General features: G+C 45.9%; 1 protein-coding gene across 5 annotated transcripts in view; it reads right to left on the bottom strand.

Annotated features, from left to right (window-relative positions):
- Nucleotides 1–21,305, bottom strand: part of tacc1 (transforming, acidic coiled-coil containing protein 1) — a 173,176-nt gene that overhangs the window by 97,998 nt on the left and 53,873 nt on the right. For 2 of the 5 annotated variants that reach the window (XM_043681462.1, XM_043681463.1), the window contains exon 1: nt 115–621. The exons of 2 other annotated variants lie outside the window; for them this stretch is intronic. In XM_043681462.1, coding sequence (XP_043537397.1) covers nt 115–239 — 125 coding nt within the window. In that variant the 5' untranslated portion in view covers nt 240–621. Of the gene's footprint in view, nt 1–114; nt 622–21,305 lie in introns of those variants that run through there. One more of the 5 variants, XM_043681464.1, reaches the window with a different exon arrangement.

Here is a 21,305-nt window from a genome sequence, read left to right as displayed (position 1 = left end):
CGCATTTCTCAGTAAAAAAATAAAATAAAACACGGCAAGCCTCCCCCACCCCACCTTCACGCACACACTCGCCCTCTCGGTGCTTAATAAACAGCAACTTGTGTGAAACTTAACCTTTTCTCTTCAGGGCTGGAGTCTTCCCCTTCATTGTCCTCAGCTCCTGGCCCTGGTCTCACCACAGACCATGTCCACTTGGCCCACTGAATGGGGGACAGGATCTGCCATGGACTGAAAGCCATCAGAAACAAACGCTTTGCTGATGTATTATCCTGTAGCTTGTCACAAAATGGAGGGAAACTTTAAAAAAAGAGAGACGTGTGTGTCTGTCAGGGAGAGTAACTGAATGTCTTCTGCTAAAATCACGGATGTGGTTACATGTGAAACATCAAATCAGCTTCCTCTGCCTCCCCTTGCAATTTTACACGGCACTTGCAGTTCCTTCTCGCTCCTGCTCACTGCCGCCCTTATCTGATCTTTCGGCTCCAGCAATTCTCTCCCCTCTCAAAAAAAAAGGACGGGATTCAGTGCCCACCAGAGCAAAGGGGAAAAAATATACCCCGTTTCCAACATCGAAATGCCAAACTCGAGTCAGCTGGGTAGCAAAGAGCAGATCCGCCCCCTTCAGATTGTACTATCGCGGCTGGAGGAGGGAGGGGGGGAGTGGCGTCTGTCAGTGTGTTCACTCCCCCTGGTCCTGTCTCTGCGGTGAAATCCCAGCACCCTGAAAAACCCCACTGCTACCCAGCTTCATGAGAAACAACAGATCCGAATGAGGGGAAAGAAAACAACAACATAACTGCATTTCTATGGCAGCAATGACAAAGAGCTTCAAAGATGGCTGGTGCTGGTAGACAAAAGCCAACCTCCAACCGGAATTGAACAACATTGACAGGTTCCAGACTTGACATTCGGTCATTAATTAGTTGGTGTTTCTGTACAGTCAGTTTGTATTATCAATCACATGAGGTCATATATGTTTACCTGCCAATTACTATCCTTTTTGATGTTGTCTTGCCATCTCTAACGTTGAGGCTGAAAACCAATTCTGCTAGTTAAGTCCACAGCAGACTGTAGATTTTAAGATCAGCTACAGTTTTGAGATGTCCCAACTCTGAAGCACCCCAGGTGGCATAACTCAAGGATGCAGACTCAAGGATTTTCCAGTTCAGTGAAACCTCCCTTAATATCTGCACAGACTCCTGGCAGAATTATGATCAAACACCAACCCATACATTAGGGACTGGTGACCAAAGGCGGAGTCAAATATGTTGGAATTAAGTGATGTCTCAGAGGAGCATAGAGTAGTTTGATTTGATTTGATTTATTATAATCATGTGGACTTAAGTTCAGTGAAAAGTTTTATTTGTGAGCAGTACAGGTGGATCATAGTAGGCAAAGACAGATAAATCATAATGTGCTTAGGTGGAGAGGTAGGGACATTGAAGGGGTGAATTCCTTAGCTTAGGGCCAGGCAGCTGAAAGCTTGCCAATGGCAGAATCCAATTATCCCATATGACTTCTTAACTGCTTTATCAATCTGTCCCACTACTTTAAGAGACTGGTGTACCTGCACCCCAAGGACCCTTTGATCCTTGCTGCATCCGAACATACCAAAGTGTTTCACTGGAGTATTATCAAACTATGTTTCACACCACGTCACTTACATTTAATCAAACAAGGAGGTTCTGAAAGGAGCAGAGAGAAAGAGAGATGGAAAGGGCACACATACACATAGAGATGATTACCCTGCCATGAAACACACACAGATTGGCCATTCAAGGTCCGCTTGAGCAATAAACATCATTTGCATCTCAGATTACAAAGGTGAATGTGACTGGAAATGGACCAGATAAGCTTCTTGCCTCATTTCCATAGATTTGAATGCATCTGCCATCAGCTGGAGAGTGAAGCAGAATGGCTCCTTCATGATTCCTTGTTCATTTCCCTTGGTGCACAATGCTCCCTGAAAAAGGTGCAGTGGCAATTCTTCAGATAGTGTCAGACAGTGCAGCCACACCCATCGGTGAATACATGTAATATGCTTTGGCTTAAACACACACTGCACAAAGTAATAAAAGAGGAATTCATGGTTGCATTGGCAAAGAATCTTCACAGATATGACAAGAAAAGTGTATCTTAGAGGGATGAACTATTTACAATGAACCTTCACCTTCCATTGCAGATCCATCAGGCAATTGTTGCAGAGTTTAACACCTGATCTCCAATCAGCTGGATAATGAGCTTAGTTGCAGAAATTCTGACAAGTGACTTCCCATGACTTTATCTGACAGACATCTAGAAGATCTTTCTCCCCTCATGGTCTCTCAAACTCCATGGTTTTGCCCCACTGATCTATGTTGGTCTGCTGTAGCTCTACTACCACATACCAACTTTCTTGCTATTTTTCAGAGGCTGTTTTCTGCTCTAATTGTAGTCCTCGTTCTTTAATGCTGATACATCACTCTTTCAACCTGCTCCAACTCCTGGCTGCTGCCCCCTCTCCCTCTCACTTCAGGAGGCTTCACCATTTCAAGGGGACCGCCAGTTAGTCTGGTTTGGTATCCAGAAGTTGCACGCCCTGCCACAAATCTGCTTCCTTGTTCTATTGATTGCACCAGAGCATTCCGGCTCACAAGTTCTCGTCATAGAGATGTACAGCACGGAAACAGACCTTTTGGTCCAACTCGTTCATGCCAACCAGATATCCCAACATAATCTAGTCCATTTGCCTGTATTTGGGCCATATCCCTCTAAACCCTTGCTATTGATATACCCATTTAGATGCCTTTTAAATGTTGTCATTGTACCAGCCTCCACCATTTCCTCTGGCAGCTCATTCCACACACACACCAAGCTCTGGTGAACAAGTTGCCACCTGGGTCCCTTTTCATTCTTTGTCCTACCACCTGAAAACCTATGCCCTCTCGTTTTAGACTTCCCTACCCTGGGGAAAAGACCGTGGCTATTCACCCAATCCATACGCGTCATGATTTTGTGAACTTCCATAAGGTCACCCCCGAGCCCCAGATGCTCCAGGGAAAACAGCCCAAACCGATTCAGCCTCTCCCTACAGCTCAAACCCTCCAACCCTGACTTTTCCCCAGGGCAGGATTGACATGGTATGAGAAGTCATAGTTTGAAGATATTAGGAGGAAGGTATAAAGCGTCAGAGGTAGGTTCTTTATGCAGAGAGTTGTGAATGCATGGAGTTGAGGTGGTGGAAGCAGAGTCATTAGGGACATTTAAGCGACTGCTGGACATGCACATGGCTAACAGTGAGTTGTGGGGTGTGTAGGTTAATTTACTATATTTTACATTAGGATTAAATCTCGGCACAACATCGTGGGCCAGAGGGTCTGTTTTGTGCTGTACTTTTCTATATTCTATATCCTTGTAAATATTCTGCACCCTTGCAGGTTTCATATCTTTCCTTCTTCTACATGTCTTGCCCATAGTCAACCCGTCTCTGAGCTCCCCAGTTTACAAACACACTGCTCGCTGCAGGAACAGGTCCAGAGAAACTGATGTTCTCTCCCCCACTATTGCCACCTGCTGTTGGAGGCAGTGCTATAACCATCTAGTGGCGATTGCTGATTGTTATAACTTCACAACCTCTGGTTCTACTCTCACAGAATGTCAAGGTAGATGTCTGTTCAGTAGTCTTTAACAGATCCCAGATTATTCTCCTTTCAAAATTCAAGATATTAGTTCAGAACTTGCCAAGCCATTAAAATTGGTGTAGCTCACTGGGAACGTCACTTTTCTTCCAAAATGCCCATAACAGCTGTTACATTAGATTACAGTGTGGAAACAGGCCCTTCGGCCCAACACGTCCACACCGACCCACCAAAGTGCAACCTATCCAGACTCCTACATTTGCCGCTGACACTAGGGGCAACTTATCATGGCCAATTCACCTAACCTCTACATTTTTGGACTGTGAGAGGAAACCAGAGCAAACCCGCACAGACATGGGGAGAATGTGCAAACGCCACACAGTCAGTTGCCTGAGATGGGGATTGAACCCAGGTCCCTGGTGCTGTGAGGCAACAGTGCTAACCACTGTGCCATTGTGCTGTCCACACATGTATGCAAGTCTTTTCTTTCCTAAGATCAAATCTGATTCTAAGTAAGATCAGAATCAAATTCATTCCGCCTACTGTTATGGGTTTAATATCAATCTCGTTTTTAAGAAGTACTTTTCCCTGTTCTCCATCCACCTGTGATTGTCTATGTTCACTGGAGAGCTGCTCACTGACCATTACCAGTGTCACTGCGCACTGAAGTGATAACAGGAATATGGGGTCCATGAGGCTATTGCCTTTTTAAATCTTCTCCTGATACAGCACCATGGGTGTCCAAATACAACTTGGACGACAGCGGTTCAAGAAGGCAGCTCACCACCACCTTCTGAAGGGCACTTGGGAATGGGCAAAAAGTGCTGGCTGAATCTGTGCTGCCCACATCCAACCAACAAACACAAAAAATCCCCCACAACTCCTGCAGACTGAACCCGCCCCATACATAGTTAAGAGGAAGTACAATGAGCATTTGCATAAAGTTCTTTGCTCATTTATCAAAAGATCTCACCCGGAGTGGTTCTGACTGTTAGTTGGGCTTTCATAGTCTTTGAAAGCTTGCCAATCTGCCTCTCAAAACTCAAGTATTTCATTTCTACTTGGGGCACACATCTCTTACTCAATGAATTATCCTGTTTAAATGATATGGGTCCGGGGGCTCAAAATCGATTTTTTTGGCTCTTTTGGCCTTGATGAGACATAAAACCCAGATCAGAACATCAGGATCTGTCAGCACCAGCAACGTGAGACTGTAAGAAATGAATGGAATTTGTACTGTTATCTATTACCCTGGGGGATAATGGTGCACACTCTTAATGATTCAGAGAGACAGAAAAGTTGGACACTCCTTTGCCATGAGGTGTGTTCATTCAGTGGCAGACAAGTGGAATGTCACACACACCATAATTATTCTTCTCTTGCTCCTATTTCTTCTGCTTTTATTTATATGTCAGCACATCACCAGCTGTGACTCACTGCAGCATACATGTCTCTGACTCAGAACAGTTATCTGAGGGTTTGTGTCATGCTCCAGATAATGGGCTTAGAATTCTAGGCTAATACTCCAGTGTAGGCCTGAGGAAGTTAAGATATGGCCCAGTCAGCTTTGACATAAAAATCCTTTGACATTGCTTGACAAAGAGCAAGAGGTGTTGATCTCTGGTGGCCTGGTTCATATTTATTCCTGTCATCTCACTTGAAACCTCACTGCTGTTTTGGGAGCTTGCTGTGCACAAATTGGTTGCCTTGATTCCCACATGACATTAAAATGACTGCGTTGTCTACAAAGAATTCAGGGACGTTCTGAGGTCATGAAAGGCACTATCTTAAATGCAAGTCTTTTTACACATTATAATTTTAATCCATTGTTAATACTATAAAAAAGGCTGCAATTTCTCCGGAGATTAGGAAGCTCGCCCTGGGGGAATCCTATACCATCTCTCTTGGGTCCCACTGCACTAGATTAATTCCCCTTGCCTGGCTTCCTTGTCAAATCTTGATCAGGTTGGAATTTGTACACTGTGCTGGTGTTAACTAGAATTCTCATTCGGTGACAGACAACAAGAGCATAGTGGTGGTGTCCATGATCCTGGACCAAGAGACTGGGGTTCAAGTCCCACCTGCTCCAGTGGTGTGTAATAACATCTCTGAGCAGGTTGACTGGAAAATGGGCTAAATTGAAAAAAAATAAGTGAAGCCAGCAGGGTTTTATCAGGTCTTCAGATCTCAAGCCATACTTTGACGAAAGGGAAACATGACCCAGCCTCATTCCTCGAATGGCTATCATTCATTCATCACTATTCAATACTGGTGTGCAGCCAACATGAATCCAATAACAGGAAACTCCTGAAGACAACAGTAGAAAGCATTAATAACAGTGAAAAAGCTTGTACAATTTCAGCTTCTTCACCTTTAGTGGATTTGCTTCCTTCTTTGCTTTTACAGCATGCACACAGAATGTTCCCCGCCTCTCCACAAACTTTACTTCCTGCTAACCTGGTTTTTGAGTCAGCTTTCCCAATTGTTAATTGCCTACACTATTTTCCATGTCATGTCTCATATTATAGTTGTAGACTCTCACAACTAGACAGCTGTGTGGAACAAATTTCTGAAACTTCTATTTCACTGTTTTGTTTGTGTGTGTGTGGGTGTGTGTGTGTGTGTCTGAAATACATATTTGTGTGTGTTTATGCCTGTGTGTGTTTGTCCATATTTGTGTGTTTTTACATGTGTGTGTTTTGCCGTGTTTTCTGTGTGTATACAGAAAATTAAGTCAGTCAAATTATTAAGCAAAGCCACGCTGTTTACAAATAATAAATTAGAAATTCCACATCTGTTTATACTTATTGTATTTTCTGTTTCTTTCAAAATGTTTATCTATTTTTCATGTATTCTGAACGTTTTTTGTGGTTTCAGATATTCACTATTTAACTTTTCTGATTGTGCACACTGAACTTTGCTACTTACTTTAGATGTGGCTTGCAATGTCTAGAAATTATTATATATTTAAAGAGCAAACTCGATGATGTGTTATTTGATTATTGATGGGTTGACTTGAGAACAGTTTTAATATTTCTTCTTTGAAGAATTATCAATTAGTTTATATGCACATCTGGAGCCCCAATTGCACAAAGTCGCATTCACCAATCACCCCTAAGCTCCCTGATGTCCATTAATCACTGGCCAGGCAATGTCTCAATGTGATAATGTTCCTTCTTGATTTCAGATTCCTCCATGGTCTCACTCCTCCCTCTCTGTGTGACCTCTTCTGGTTGTACAATCCTCCAAATTCTCTGGTCTCCTCAAAAATTGACCTCTTGCACATCCACCTTTGAAATTGCTCCGCCCCCACTGGCAGCCATGTTTTCATCTATCACTGAGTCCTCAGCTCCGGAAGTCCCACCCTCAGTCTCTACCCCCTCTCCCTCTCTCTTCTTTAATCCGTAACTTAAAACCTAATTTTAGAGTCAAACAATTTTGGTTATTTGTCCAAATAACTTGGAGAAAGAAACTGCAGTCAAATTTACAGAAAACACAAAGACAAGTGGAAAGCCAGCTTATGAGAGGGATACAAACAATTTGCAGGGAGATATTAACATGTTAAAGAAGTGGGCAAAAAAGTTGGCAAGCGGACAATAATGTGGGAAAATGTGAAGTTGCTCATTTTGGAATGGAGAGCAAAGGACTTAACTGGAGAAAAAATACAACACAGGGACTTGGGGGACTTGTGAACAAGGAAGTGAGCACTCAGGTACAGCAGGTCATCAGGAAGGTTAAGAGAATGCTGGACCCGATTTCAAGGGGATTGGAGTATGAGAGTAGAAAAATCTTAATACAACAGTACAAGGTGCTGGTGAGACCACATACGGAGAGATTGTCTCATGAGCAAAAATTAAACTGGCCTGGACTCTACTCACTGGAGTTTAGTCGGATGAGAGGTGATCTCAGTGAAAGATAGAGGTATCTTCAGGAGATCGACTGCACAAATGTTTCCACTCATGGGACAGTCTGGGATCAGAGTGCACAGTCTCAGAATAGAGAGGTGCCAAATTAAGACCGAGGTGAGGAGGGATTTCTTCTCTCAGAGTTTTGAGAGTCTCTGGAACTCCTTGTCACAGGAAGCTTAGGGAACAGAGTCCTTGTGTATTTTTGAGGCTGAGACAGAAGGGGAATCAAGGATGATAGGCGAAGGGCTGGAAAGTGGACATGGGGAATGTTGGATCAGCCATAATCCTATTGAATAGCGCAGAAGGCTCAAGGAGCTGAATGGCCTCTTCTGTTCCTTTTCCTTATGGTCAGTTTCACCTCACATGGTTCAAGATCAAATTTTGTTCGATGAGGCTTCTGTGGTGTAACCTTGATTTGCACGATGTTTGTGGTGCTACACAACTGCACATTATTGTTGTTAATTTATAATTTTGTTTGAAGTTCTAACAGTGCAGGTAAACAAAGGTTTCCTGAGTCAAATGTGATGAAGCTCCAAGTCACAGACATGACAAAATGCAGCATCCCACTCACAGCTAAATATAATCAGACTTTACAGCAGACAAGCTGGGAGGTTTTGAAGGAACCATTGTGCTTCTAAATTGGCAGTTTGTACAGTGAAGTCACTTTTTTTTAAAGAAAGGCAGGAGACTTATTTATAAATCTGGCTGTCCTACTGTCAGCCTCACACATCCCCTTAGGTCTGGGAAAATGCCACAGCAATTTCTCTCCACTGAAATAAAAGCATGAATTGGTGAAACTACACAACAGGTCTGTCCATGTCAAGAGGAGAACAGCCAGCATCAAAAGCACCAAGTAAACGTGGATGCCACAACAACTGAAACCCAAAGTATACATTGGATAAGAGGAAACCAAATAAGTGGAATAATAATCTTACTGCACAGGTTCAGGGTCCTCCCAAATCTTGGTAGGTTGGGATTGTTTTCAAAGCGAAAGTGAGGACTGCAGATGCTGGAGATCATGGTCGAGATTAGAGTGGTGCTGGAAAAGCACAGCAGGTCAGGCAGTATCCGAGGAGCAGGAAAATCCACATTTCAAGCAAAAGCCCTTCATCATTCCTAGACTGGGATTGTTTTCATCAGAGAGCTGACGGGGGCAGGGGTACCCAGCTGAGGTGTACAAAGTTCTGAGGGGCATAAACAGGCTTCACAGGGAGAAGCCTTTCCCCTTGGTAGAGGCATCAATAAGCAGAGGGCAGTTTTACAGGTAGGAAGCAGGAGATTTAGAGGGGATTTGAGGAAAAGGGGGTGGTGGGCATCTGGAACTCACTGTCTGAAAGGGTGGTCGAGACAGGGGACCTGAAGGTATTTCATAAGTATTTCAGATGAACAATCAAAACACCACAACATTGAAGGTGATGGGCTAGGTGCTGGAAAATGGGATGAAAGAGTTGGATGTTTGATGCCCAGTGCAGACGTGATGGGTTGAATAGCCTTTCTCCTGGCTATGAAAGCTCTATGAGACAAGGATTTTATGACTCCAACTCAATGACCCAAACCCTTCCTGTGTTTAAGCAGGAAGGTCTCGGGCACGCCAGTGTATATTGTACACTTACTCTCCAAGGGTCAACCAGGTTACAGAGTTACAGAGCCACACAATAGGCAGATAAAGACAGCAGCTTCCACCGTCTCTCATTCCTTGTTGAGCTGTATCTGATCTCAGCCTCTGAATGGTGACGAGATCCTTTGTCTTTCCCTCTGGAGAGGATTGGCAAAGATTGAGAGAGCCTGGCACCTGGAGTGGGGGGGGGGGGAGGGGTGGTGAGGCATTCAGGGAGGTGGAAGTAGTGGAGGTGGCTGGTGAGAAGCAGCCTCTTTAACTGATGGATAGGCAAGGTGCAGATTTCCTGCTGGGTTGATCTAACTTGGAACCTGGCACCCAGATTGTTGAAATGTGGAGCACATGCTGGGACTTTCAGCAGACATGGCCTCTGTGAACTCCATCAAGGTGGAACGTTTCACACTTCCCACATTTGCAATCCAGGCCTCACTCATATGAAATGATCACTTTCAAACTAGTGATTTTGAAATCACTAGTTTTGGGCAACTAGTTTTGAGTAAAAGCCTGGCTAAGACTGTGCATCCCTCTTTACATGATAGGTCCAACAGACCACTGACTAAGTTGAAGTTTGAATTTGGAGCAAGGCTAATTTTGACGGTATTAGGCAAGAACTTTCAAAAGCTGACTGGGAGCAGATGTTCGCAGGTAGAGGGATGGCTGGAAAATGGGAAGCCTTCAGAAATGAGATAATAAGAGTAGAGAGACAACATATTCCTGTTAGAGTGAAAGGAAAGGCTGAAAGGTATAGGGAATGCAAGATGACGAGAGAATTTGAGGTTTTTGGTTAAGAAAAAGAAGGAAGTATATGTCAGGTATAGACAGGAGAAATCGAGTGAATCGTTAGAAGAGTATAAAGGCAGTAGGAGTACACTTGAGCGAAATCAGGAGGGCAAAAAGATAGCATGAGATAGCTTTGGCAAGTAGAGTTAAGGAGAATCCAAAGGGAGTTTACAAAAACATTAAGGACAAAAGGGTAACTAGGGAGAGAATAGAGTCCCTCAAAGATCAGCATGGCAGCCTTTGTGTGGAGCTACAGGAGATGGGGTAGATAATAAACAAGTATTTTGCATCAGTGTTAACTGTGGAAAAAGACATGGAAGATCTAGAATGTGAGGAAATAGGTGGTGACATCTTGAAAAATATCCATATTACAGAGGAGGGGGTGTTGGGTGTCTTAAAATGTAAAAATGGATAAATCCTCAGGACCTGATCAGGTATGCCCTAGAACTCTGTGGGAAGCTAGGGAAGTGATTGCTGGGCCCCTTGCTGAGATATTTGTATCATCGATATCACAGATGAGGTGCCAGAAGACTGGAGGTTGGCTACTGTGGTGCCACTGCTTAAGAAGGGTGGTAAGGAAAAGCTAGGGAACTATAGGCCAATGAACCTGATGTTGGTGGTGGGCAAGTTGTTTGAGGGAATTCTGATGGACAGGATTTACTTGTATTTAGAAAGGCAAGGACTGATCAGGGATAATTAATAGGGCTTTGTGTGTGGGAAATCATGTCTCACCAACTTGACTGAGTTTTTTGAAGAAGTAACAAAGAGGATTGATGAGAGCAGAGCAGTGGATATGATCTATATGGACTTCAGTAAGGCATTCGACAAGGTTCCCCATGGGAGACTGGTTAGCAAGGTTAGATCAAATACAGGGAGAACTAGCCATTTGGATACTGAACTGGCTCAAAGGTAGAAGACAGAGGGTGGTGGGGTGGAGGGTTGCTTTTCAGTCTGGAGGCCTGTGACCAGTGGAGTGCCACAAGGATCGGTGCTGAGCCCATTACCTTCCGTCATTTATATCAATAATTTGGATGTGAACAGAGGAGGTATAGTTTGTAAGTTTGCAGCTGACACCAAAATTGGAGGTGTAGTGGACAGCAAAGAAAGTTAGCTCAGAATACAACAGAATCTTGATCAGATGGGCCAATGGGCTGAGAAGTGGCAGATGGAGTTTAATTCAGATAAATGTGCGGTGTTGCATTTTGGGAAAGCAAATCAGAACGGTGAGGTCCGAGGGAGTGTTGCTGAACAAAGAGACCTTGGAGTGCAGGTTCATAGCTCCTTGAAAGTAGGGTCGCAGGTAGATAGGATAGTGAAGAAGGCGTTTAGTATGCTTTCCTTTATTGGTCAGAGTATTGAGTATAGGAATTGGGAGGTCATGTTGTGGCTGTACAGGACATTGGTTGGGCCACTTTTGGAATATTGTCTGCAATTCTGGTCTCCTTCCTATTGGAAGGATGTTGTGAAACTTGAAAGGGTTCAGAAAAGATTTAAAAGGATGCTGCCAGGGTTGGAGGATTTGAGTGAGAGGGAGAAGCTGAATAGACTGTGGCTGTTTTCCCTGGAGCATCGGAGGCTGAGGAGTTATAGAGGTCAGTAAAACCATGAGGGGCATGGAAAGGATAAATAGACAAGGTTTTTTCCCTGGGGTGGGCAAGTCCAGAACTAGAAGGCATAGGTTTCAGGTGAGAGGGGAATGATATAAAAGAGACCTAAGGGGCAATCTTTTCACGCAGAGGGTGGTGCGTGTATGGAATAAGCTGCCAGAGGAAGTGGTGGAGGCTGGTACAATTACAACATTTAAAAGGCATCTGGATGGGTGCATGAATAAGAAGGGTTTGGAGGGATATGGGCCAAGTGCTGGCAAATGGGACTGGAGTAGGTTAGGATATCTGGTCAGCATGGACGAGTTGGACTGAAGGGTCTGTTTCCATGCTGTACAGCTTTTTGACTCTATAACTCTATGCACGAGAGATATTCATTTGATCAAATCAGGAAGCTTGACACAACACTTTCTGTTATTTATTAATAGCCAGTGGAGGGATAAAACAAAATGAGTGATTTGAACATTTATTACTGAACTCTCCCCTTCGTCAGATCACCAATTCACTCAGGTTCCATTCATATCTCAAACCTGAATCCTCCTAAGCCTTACACCAAACTTATATTCTCCTCTGCATCAGCAAACACCTTCCCAATTCTCTGTACCATTGGCTCTGGCTTGTTGTTCATGGCTGAAAGGAGAGGGTGGGCAGTCATGTTTTCAGCTGCCTGGGTCCCATTCTCAAGAAAACCTGGGCTAAACCTCACCAGCTTTTGTCTGTTTCTTCAAAGCCCTTCTGAAAAGCCATCTCTGTGACCATGGTTTTAGTTCACCCAACCCCAAAACTCTATGTTTTAGGCTGTCCTTACATCTCATGGTGGATAGGGTCAAAAGGTGTGGTGCTGGAAAAGCACAGCAGGTCAGGCAGCCTCTGAGAAACAGGCGAGTTGATGTTTCAGACATAAGCTCTTCATCAGGAATTGTGGGGAGGAGGGGAAGGGGGCTGAGAGATAAATAGCAGGTTGGGGTGGGAAGGCATTAGATTGATGCAGGTGTGGGGGGGTGATGGTAATAGGTCAGAGCGGAGGATGGAGTGGATAGGTGGGAAGGAAGATGGATAGTGATGCCAAATTGGAGGGTTGGATCTGGGATGAGGTGAGGGGAGGGAGATGTAGAACCTGGTGAAATCGATGTTGATGCTGAAGTCGTGGTTGAAGTGTCCCAAGGCAGAAAATGAGACATTCTTCTTCCAGGTGTCGGGTGGCTAGCATACGGCGGTGGAGGAGTCCCAGGACTTGCATGTCCTTGATGGAGTGGGAGGGACAGTGGAAGTGGTCAGCCACAGGGCAGTGGGATTGTGGGGCAGTATATCCTGGAGATGGTCTCTGAAAAGTTCCACAACTTGGTGTCCTGTCTCCCCAATGTAGAGGAGACCACATCAAGAACAATGGACACAGTAGGTGAGGTGTTTGGATGTTCAGGAATATCTCTGTCAGATGTGAAAGGATCCTTTGAAGCCTTGGTCTGAGGTGGGGGGTGGGGGTGGAGGTGTGGGTGCAGATTTTGCACTTCTTATAGTAGCAAGGGAAGATGCCAGGAGTGGAGGGTGGGTTGGTGGGGGATGTGGACCTAACGAAAGAGTCACAGAGGTGGCAGAAATGGTGGAGGATGATGTGTTGTATCCAGAGGTTGGTGGGGTGGAAGATGAGGACCAGGGGTGGGGGGAAGTATTGCATTCTTATTGTAGTTGGAGGCATGGAGTTCCAGGGTGGAGGTGTGGGAAGTGGAGTCCGTGTATGGAATGAGCTGCCAGAGGATGTGGTGGAGGCTGGTACAATTGCAACATTTAAGAGGCATCTGGATGGGTATATGAATAGGAAGGGTTTGGAGGGATATGGGCAGGGTGCTGGCAGGTGGGACTAGATTGAGTTGGGATATCTGGTCAGCACGGACAGGTTGGACCGAAGGGTCTGTTTCCATGCTGTACATCTCTATAACGCTATGACTGTATGTGCTGGAGGGCATTGTTGACCACATGGGAAGGGAAATTGCGGTCTTTGAAATATGAGACCATTTGGGATGTCCAGGAGTAGAATTGCTCCTCCTAGGAGCAGATGCGGCGGAGGTGAAGGATTTGGGAATTGGGATAGCAATTTTACAGGAAGCAGGGTGGGAGGAGGTGTAGTCCAGGTAGCTTTTGTAGTCGGTGGGTTTGTAGTAGATGTCTGTGTTGAGTCGGTCGCTGGAGATGGAGAGGTTCAGGATGGGGAGGGAGGTGTCAGAAATGGTCCAGGTGAACTGAAGGCTGTTCACAGCCTCTAACCTCACAGTCCCAGAACCGCGCACCACCCAGTTCTCCCTCTTACCTAAAATTCACAACCTGACTGCTCCAGTCAACCTATTGTCTCTGCCTACTCCTGCCCCACCAAATTATCTCCTCATGTCTTGAAAACGTCCTGTTCCCCTTGGTCGAGGATCTCCACACATACGTTCAGGAATCCACCCAGGCTCTCCACCTCCTCCATGACTTTCACTACCCTGTCCCCCAATGTCTCATCTTCACCATGGACATCCAATCCCTGAACATGTCCATCCGCCATGGCCCTCCAAGCCCTCAGTTTCTTCATCGCCCGCTGACCTATCTAGTACCCTTCCACTGATGCACTCATTTAATTGGTAGAACTGGTCCTCACTTTCAACAACTTCTCTTTCAAATCCTCCCACTTCCTCCAAACTAAATGGGTAGCCATGGGCACCCACATGGGCCCCAGTTATGCCTGCCCCCTTGTCAGGAACATGGAACAGTTCACCTTCCGCAGTGACACCGGCACCATTCCCCACCTTTTCCTTTACTACATCAATGACTGTGTCGGCACCACCTCGTGCTCCTACAAGGAGATTAAACAGTTCATCAACTTCACAAACCCCTTCCAACCCAACCTTTCAGCTTCACATGGACCACCTTGGACACCCTCCTTCCCTCCTGGACCTCTCAATCTCTATCTCCGGCAACTGACTCAACATGGACAACTATTTCAAACCCACTGACTCCCACAGCTATCTTGACTATACCACCTCCCATCCCCCCTCCAGTAAAAATGCTATCCATTCCGCCTCCGCCATATCTGCTCCCAGGAGGAGCAATTCCACTCCAGGACATCCCAGATGGCCTTGTATTTCAATTTCCCCTCCCACCTGATCAACCACGCCCATAGTGCATCTCCTCCACTTCCCGCACCTCCGCCCTTGAACCCTACCCCTCCAACTGCAACAAGAAGAGAACCCCCCCAGTTCCTCACCTTCCAGAGCATCATCCTCTGCCATTTCCACCACCGACAATCAGACCCCACCACCAGAGATATATTTCCCTCCCCACCCCTATCCACGTTCCACAGAGACCACTTCCTCTGTGACTCTCTCATTAGATCCACACCCCCACCCCACCAACCCACCCTCCACTCACAGCACCTTTCCTTGCCACCTCAAGAGGTGTAAATACTACACCCACACCTCTCCCCTCACCTTCATCCAAGGCCCCAAAGGATCCTTCCACATCTGACAGAGATTTTCCTGCCCATCCACCCACCTCATCTCCTGTGTCCGTTGCTCTCGATATGGTCTCTCTTTTTGACTCTGCCTCTCCAGCACCTGCAGTCCTCACTTTCTCCTAATCTCATGATGGATCTTGGGGTGTATTTCTCTGTAAAAGATCTGCTTCACAAATGCAGATTGCTGTTGATATAAACATCACATCAGGTTCGGAATCCAAGCAGGATTCCAGCAGGACAGTACAGTTCCTGTGGAAAGATTTCTCTTTCCATCGTTTGGAAATCACTTTGTCCCCAGAATCCCTGTTCTTGCATGATACACTTTCATGAACAGATGTGTGGAGCAGGAATGTGGTTCCAAGCTTTTGAGAAAGTGGTAATGTTGTCAGCAAAGGTCTCTGTTGAAGTGCTACTATTCGCAATGTGTTGCATTGGATGGAACAACACAGACTCTACTAACTTTGCCAACTTGTTTCACAATTTTAATGATAAACCACACGTTGCAGCCCCACGCCAATTGTGTCCTTAAAACCTTCTCCCTTGAGCAGAGGATACATTCAGGTTTGGAACACCAAAGTGTCCTCTGGCTGGTGAACTCAGCTGACCATGATAGACTCCAGGATTGGTTTGCTCCTGTGCTGCCTGCTGTGACTCTGTGGCCAGGCACAGTGATGGTCAATGTCTGTGCTTGCCCACCGTCGTATTCATGGCCAGTTTGTTTCCAAAATCAACTACCAATCCCCTGTGCTGCCTCAGCCATTTCCTGCGTTCCTTCCAGACCCCTCACATAGATCAGTCCAGGGAAGGGAGTGGAAGGGGACAAGGCACATGCTTTGAAAGACAGTCACAGTGAGATGAGGTTGGAAGTGCTAACTTTATGACGAGCATTTGTTGCTGCCACTCTGATATTGCACTGCCACTGCACGTTCATTGCTACTTCCAATGCTGGCATTCATAACAACCATAGCCTATGTAACGTCAGCACAGTGACAGACCAGATGGCCAAATGGATCTCTACTGTTACTGATGTCCCACACACACCCCATCAGATGGCCAAATGGATCTGTGCTGCTACTGATGTCCCACACTTACCCCATCAGATGGCCAAATGGACCTGTGCTGTTACTGATGTCCCACACACACCCCATCAGATGGCCAAATAGATCTGTGCTGGTTCTGATGTCCCACACTTACCCCATCAGATGGCCAAATGGATCTGTGCTGGTCCTGATCTCCCACACTCACCCCATCAGATGGCCAAATGGATCTCTACTGTTACTGATGTCCCACACACACCCCATCAGATGGCCAAAGGATCTGTGCTGCAACTGATGTCCCACACTTACCCCATCAGATGGCCAAATGGATCTGTGCTGGTCCTGATGACCCACACTCACCCCATCAGATGGCCAAATGGATCTGTGATGGTACTGATGACCCACACTCACCCCATCAGATGGCCAAATGGATCTCTACTGTTACTGATGTCCCACACAAACCCCATCAGATGGCCAAATGGATCTGTGATGGTACTGATCTCCCACACACACCCCATCAGATGGCCAAATGGATCTGTGCTGGTCCTGATGTCCCACACGTACCCCATCAGATGGCTAAATGGATCTGTGCTGGTCCTGATCTCCCACACTCACCCCATCAGATGGCCAAATGGATCTCTACTGTTACTGATGTCCCACACACACCCCATCAGATGGCCAAATGGATCTGTGCTGGTCCTGATGTCCCACACTCACCCCATCAGATGGCCAAATGGATCTGTGCGACTACTGATGACCCACACTCACCTTATGAGATGGCCAAATGGATCTGTGCTGGTACTGATGACCCACACTCACCTTATCAGATGGCCAAATGGATCTGTGCTGGTCCTGATGTCCCACACTCAGCCCATCAGATGGCCAAATGGATCTGTGCTGGTCCTGATGTCCCACACTCACCCCATCAGATGGCCAAATGGATCTGTGCTAGTACTGATGACCCACACTCACCTTATCACAGAGCCAAATGGATCTGTGCTAGTACTGATGTCCCACACTCACCCCATCAGATGGCCAAATGGATCTGTGCTGGTCCTGATGTCCCACACTCACCCCGTCAGATGGCCAAATGGATCTGTGATGGTCCTGATGTCCCACACTCACCCCATCAGATGGCCAAATGGATCTGTGCTAGTACTGATGTCCCACACTCACCCCATCAGATGGCCAAATGGATCTGTGCTGGTCCTGATGACCCACACTCACCTTATCATATAGCCAAATGGATCTGTGCTGTTACTGATGTCCCACACTCACCCCATCAGCATGTATCCTCTTCCTTTCTCAATCTTCCACTCGATAGAGACATCCCTTGAAAGTATAGTGCTGTTTGCCTCAACTACTGTTTCGAAACATAAATGCTTCTAGAGCAATGCTAAATCAATGTGCCATGGCCCACTTAAACAAACTTCAATTTTGGATAAACTAACGATGATGAAATGATAGATATTTCTGGGCTTTTACTTCATTGTTTGCAAATGCCAAGTAAAACTTGTTGAATAGCACTGACAAACCTAATCTTGGAAGATCTGTCCAGTCAGCTCTGTTTGTTTAAAGGTGAACGAGGATCTGGGTTGCTCGTTTATTTATTCAAACCATTCACATGTATCGCCTGTTTTGCTATGAGATAATTTTCTCCTGTAATAAAACACACCCAGTTGCTGGGACCTCAGCAACTAATGGAGCTTTATTCCAGGGAGCAAAACCAGCTTGTCGAAAACCAGATCTCTATTCTCCCCATCCCATCTTGGAAAGGTGTTGCAATGCACTTCCAGCAGCCACTTAATGCTGCTGCTGGGCTGGATAAATGCTGCTCCAAGTCAGTCAAAATCCTGGAGCAGTGCCAGGGTAAACTGGGGGAAACACCTGTCGCTGAATCATTCTTCATTCAGTCTTGCACCACCCCATCCTGGCCAAATGGATCTGTGCTAGTACTGATGACCCACACTCACCTTATCACAGAGCCAAATGGATCTGTGCTGGTACTGATGTCCCACACTCACCTTATCACAGAGCCAAATGGATCTGTGCCCGCAGACACGGGGAGAATGTCCAAACTCCACACAGACAGCCTCCCGAGGCCAGAATCAAACCTGGGACCCTGGTGCTGTGAAGCAGCAGTGCTAACTACTGAGCCACCGTAACTCTATTAAAGCTATGAGTGGGGTCAATACATTGCTGTATGTGTAAGCAAACCACCGTTTAGAGAAAATAAATCAAGTGATTTTGGAGAAAACAGCCAAACGAAGTGTTCAAGAAGTGAACTGATGTGATTTATTGCCTGAAATACTGGAAAACCTGACTTAAAAAGATCGGGGAGCATTGATGATAAAACGTCTACCTGTAATCTATGGTAAATAGGACAGAGTGTCACATAATCCACCGTGTAGGGGACAGTGGGTCACAGCATCAGGCCTGTAATCCCTGGTATAGGGGACAGTGGGTCACAGTATCAGAACTTTAATTTCTGGTATGGGGACAGTGGGTCACAGAATGAGGCCTGTAATCCCTGGTATAGGGGACAGTGGGTCACAGCATTAGAAATGTAATTTCTGGTATAGGGGACAGTGGGTCACAGCATCAGGCTGATCTTTCCGAGGCCTCGGGTCCACTTACCCGCCCTCTCACCATAACCCTTAATACCTTTACTGTTCCCAACTGTGTCCGTGTTTGCCTTACAAAACATTCAAAGAGGGTAAGCTCACTGGGCAGGGGATCCCACAGGTACACAGCCCTCTGGGTGAACAAATTCCTGCACAGCTCAGTCTGAAAGCTGCTCCCCCATATTTTGAGGCTATGCCCACTCGTTCTAGTTTCACCCACCAGTGGAAACAACCTCCCTGTTTCTATCTTATCTATTCCTTTCACAATTTTATGTTTCGATTAGATTGCTCCTTCTACTAAATTCCAATATATATAGTCCCAGTATACTCAGTCTCTCCTCATAAGGCAATCCATTCAATGCTGGAAACAACTTAGCAAATCTTCTCTGCACCTCCTCCAGTGCCAATACTCCCATTCTCAAGTAAGGAGATCAAACTGTACACAGTACTCCAGGTGTGGCCTCATCAGTACCCGAGACAGCTTCAGCATAGCCTCCCTATGTTTAAACTCCATCCCTCTAGCAATGAAGGACAATATTGCATTTGCCTTTTTCATTACCTACTGCACCTGCAAACCCTGACTTCTTATGATTCATGCACAAGGACACCCAGGCTGTCAACGTCCTGCAATTTTTCACCATTTATTCCCACCAAAATGGATGACCTCATATTTACCAACATTATACTCCATCGGCCAGACCCTTGGCCAGTCACTTCACCCATCCATATCCCTCTGCAGAATTTCAGTGTCTTCCCCCACTCATTTTAGTGTCATCTGAGAACTTGGGCACAGGACACTTGGTCCCCAACTCTCGATGACCTGTCAGCCCAATATGATGCTTCAGTTCATTTTGGCTTGATCTGGTCACGTTATTCAAAGTACAGGAGCAGTATTGATTTGTCAGGCCAGGCTGGCACACTCGTCTCTCAGTTCAAGCCCCACTCCTGGACAAGAGAACATTAGAAGTCCAGGCTGGCACTCCCATGCAGTGTGAAGGGTGTGCTGCACGATTGGTGGGGCTGCCTTTCAGTCTGACTGCTTGAATGAATGCAAGAAATCCATTATCCCCCACCACAAAGAGCAGGGGAAATCTCCCTGGGCAATACTTACTCAAAACACAGATCGCTGGGTCATTTCTTCCCCCCCCATTGTTAATGGTGGGATCTCCCTGTGCAAAATGTTGGTCGTTATGTTTCATACATGGACTATTTTGGAAAAAAGTGCCCCCTTGACTCTAAAATATTTTGAGGCATTGAGTGGCCATGAATAACTACAGAAACAAAAGTCTTTCTCTTTCCTTTTTTTTTATCTTCAACCGAATAAACCATCCAAAGCCACTTCACATGAGTATTAACAAACAAGGTTTGACACCAATCCATGTAAGGAAATATTAGGACAAGTAAGGTCTAGGGAGAGAATTCCAGAGCTTTGAGCCTTGGCAGTACAGCTAGAGCAATTGAAATCAGGAATGTACAATAGTTTGTATACTCCCAAATCTATGATCACATGCCAGTCTCCTTCCTTTCCCCTCTCCCTGCACACAATTTCGATCATAATCACCATCCAATGCCTCTTGAATGCCTCAGATGAACCTGCCTCCACCACATTTCCAGGCAATGTTCTCCGACCCCAACTGCATGCCCTTGCATCAGAACCCTAGCATTGCTTGCACAGCATTTTAAATCTATGCCCTCTCATCCTGTTTTCTTTTATTACTCAATCCCTGAGCTCAGGGAGGAGTGAAACATCTGAATTCTGTACTTTCTCAGGCCAGAGGGGAAGCAGCATGTGACCTGTGGCTGCAACCAGCTTCATCACCGCGGAGACCCACCAAATCAGACAGATCCAGCTCCTCGAGAATGTTAGGCCTGGTGTTTGCCGGCTGGCTTCATGAATCTTGGAGAGAACTGGGGTCGCCTCAGTTCCGGCTTCAACAACTTCCACTCAAGGAAGGAGAAGCAAAGCTCACAGACCTTGTCAGAGGGCAAGTGTTTTCATCATCAGATCAACAAGGTGATGCACACTCAAGTTGAATAGCCACCTGGAATCATAGAGGTGTCCAGCATGGAAACAGACCCTTTGTTCCAATTCGTCCATGTAGACCATAAATCCTAAAACACTCTAGTCCCATTTGCCAACATTTGGCCCATATCACTCGAAACCCTTCCTGTTCATGTCCCCATCGAGAAGATACCTTTTAAATGTTGCAATTGTACCAGCCTCCACTACTTCCTCTGGCAGCTCATTCCATACATGCACCACACTCTGTGTGAAAAAGTTACCCCTTAGATCCCTTTTAAATCTTTTCCCTCTCACCGTAAAATTATGCCCTCTCGTTCTGGACTTCCCCACCCCAGGACAAAGACCATTTATCCTAAACATTATTTTCTAAACCTCTATAAGGTCACCCCTCAGCCTCCGATACTCCAGGGAAAACAGCCACATGCACTAAATATCTTGGTGTCTCGATGAAGATTTTAGAATTGGCAAAGCCAGGCAAGTCTGCTGGTCCCTCAGAAGGTCAGAGCCAGCTTGAGTCATTGTCTCATTGTTTCATTCACCAGTTTCCCTCTCTCTCTCCCTCCCTCTCTCTCCCTCTCTCTCTCCCTCTCCCTCTATCTCTCACCCC

This window comes from Chiloscyllium plagiosum, chromosome 42 (genome assembly GCF_004010195.1).
Source record: "Chiloscyllium plagiosum isolate BGI_BamShark_2017 chromosome 42, ASM401019v2, whole genome shotgun sequence".
Lineage (NCBI taxonomy): Eukaryota > Metazoa > Chordata > Chondrichthyes > Orectolobiformes > Hemiscylliidae > Chiloscyllium > Chiloscyllium plagiosum.
The sequence above is the reverse complement of the archived record's forward strand: the minus strand, read 5'-3'. Positions and strand labels throughout refer to the sequence as shown.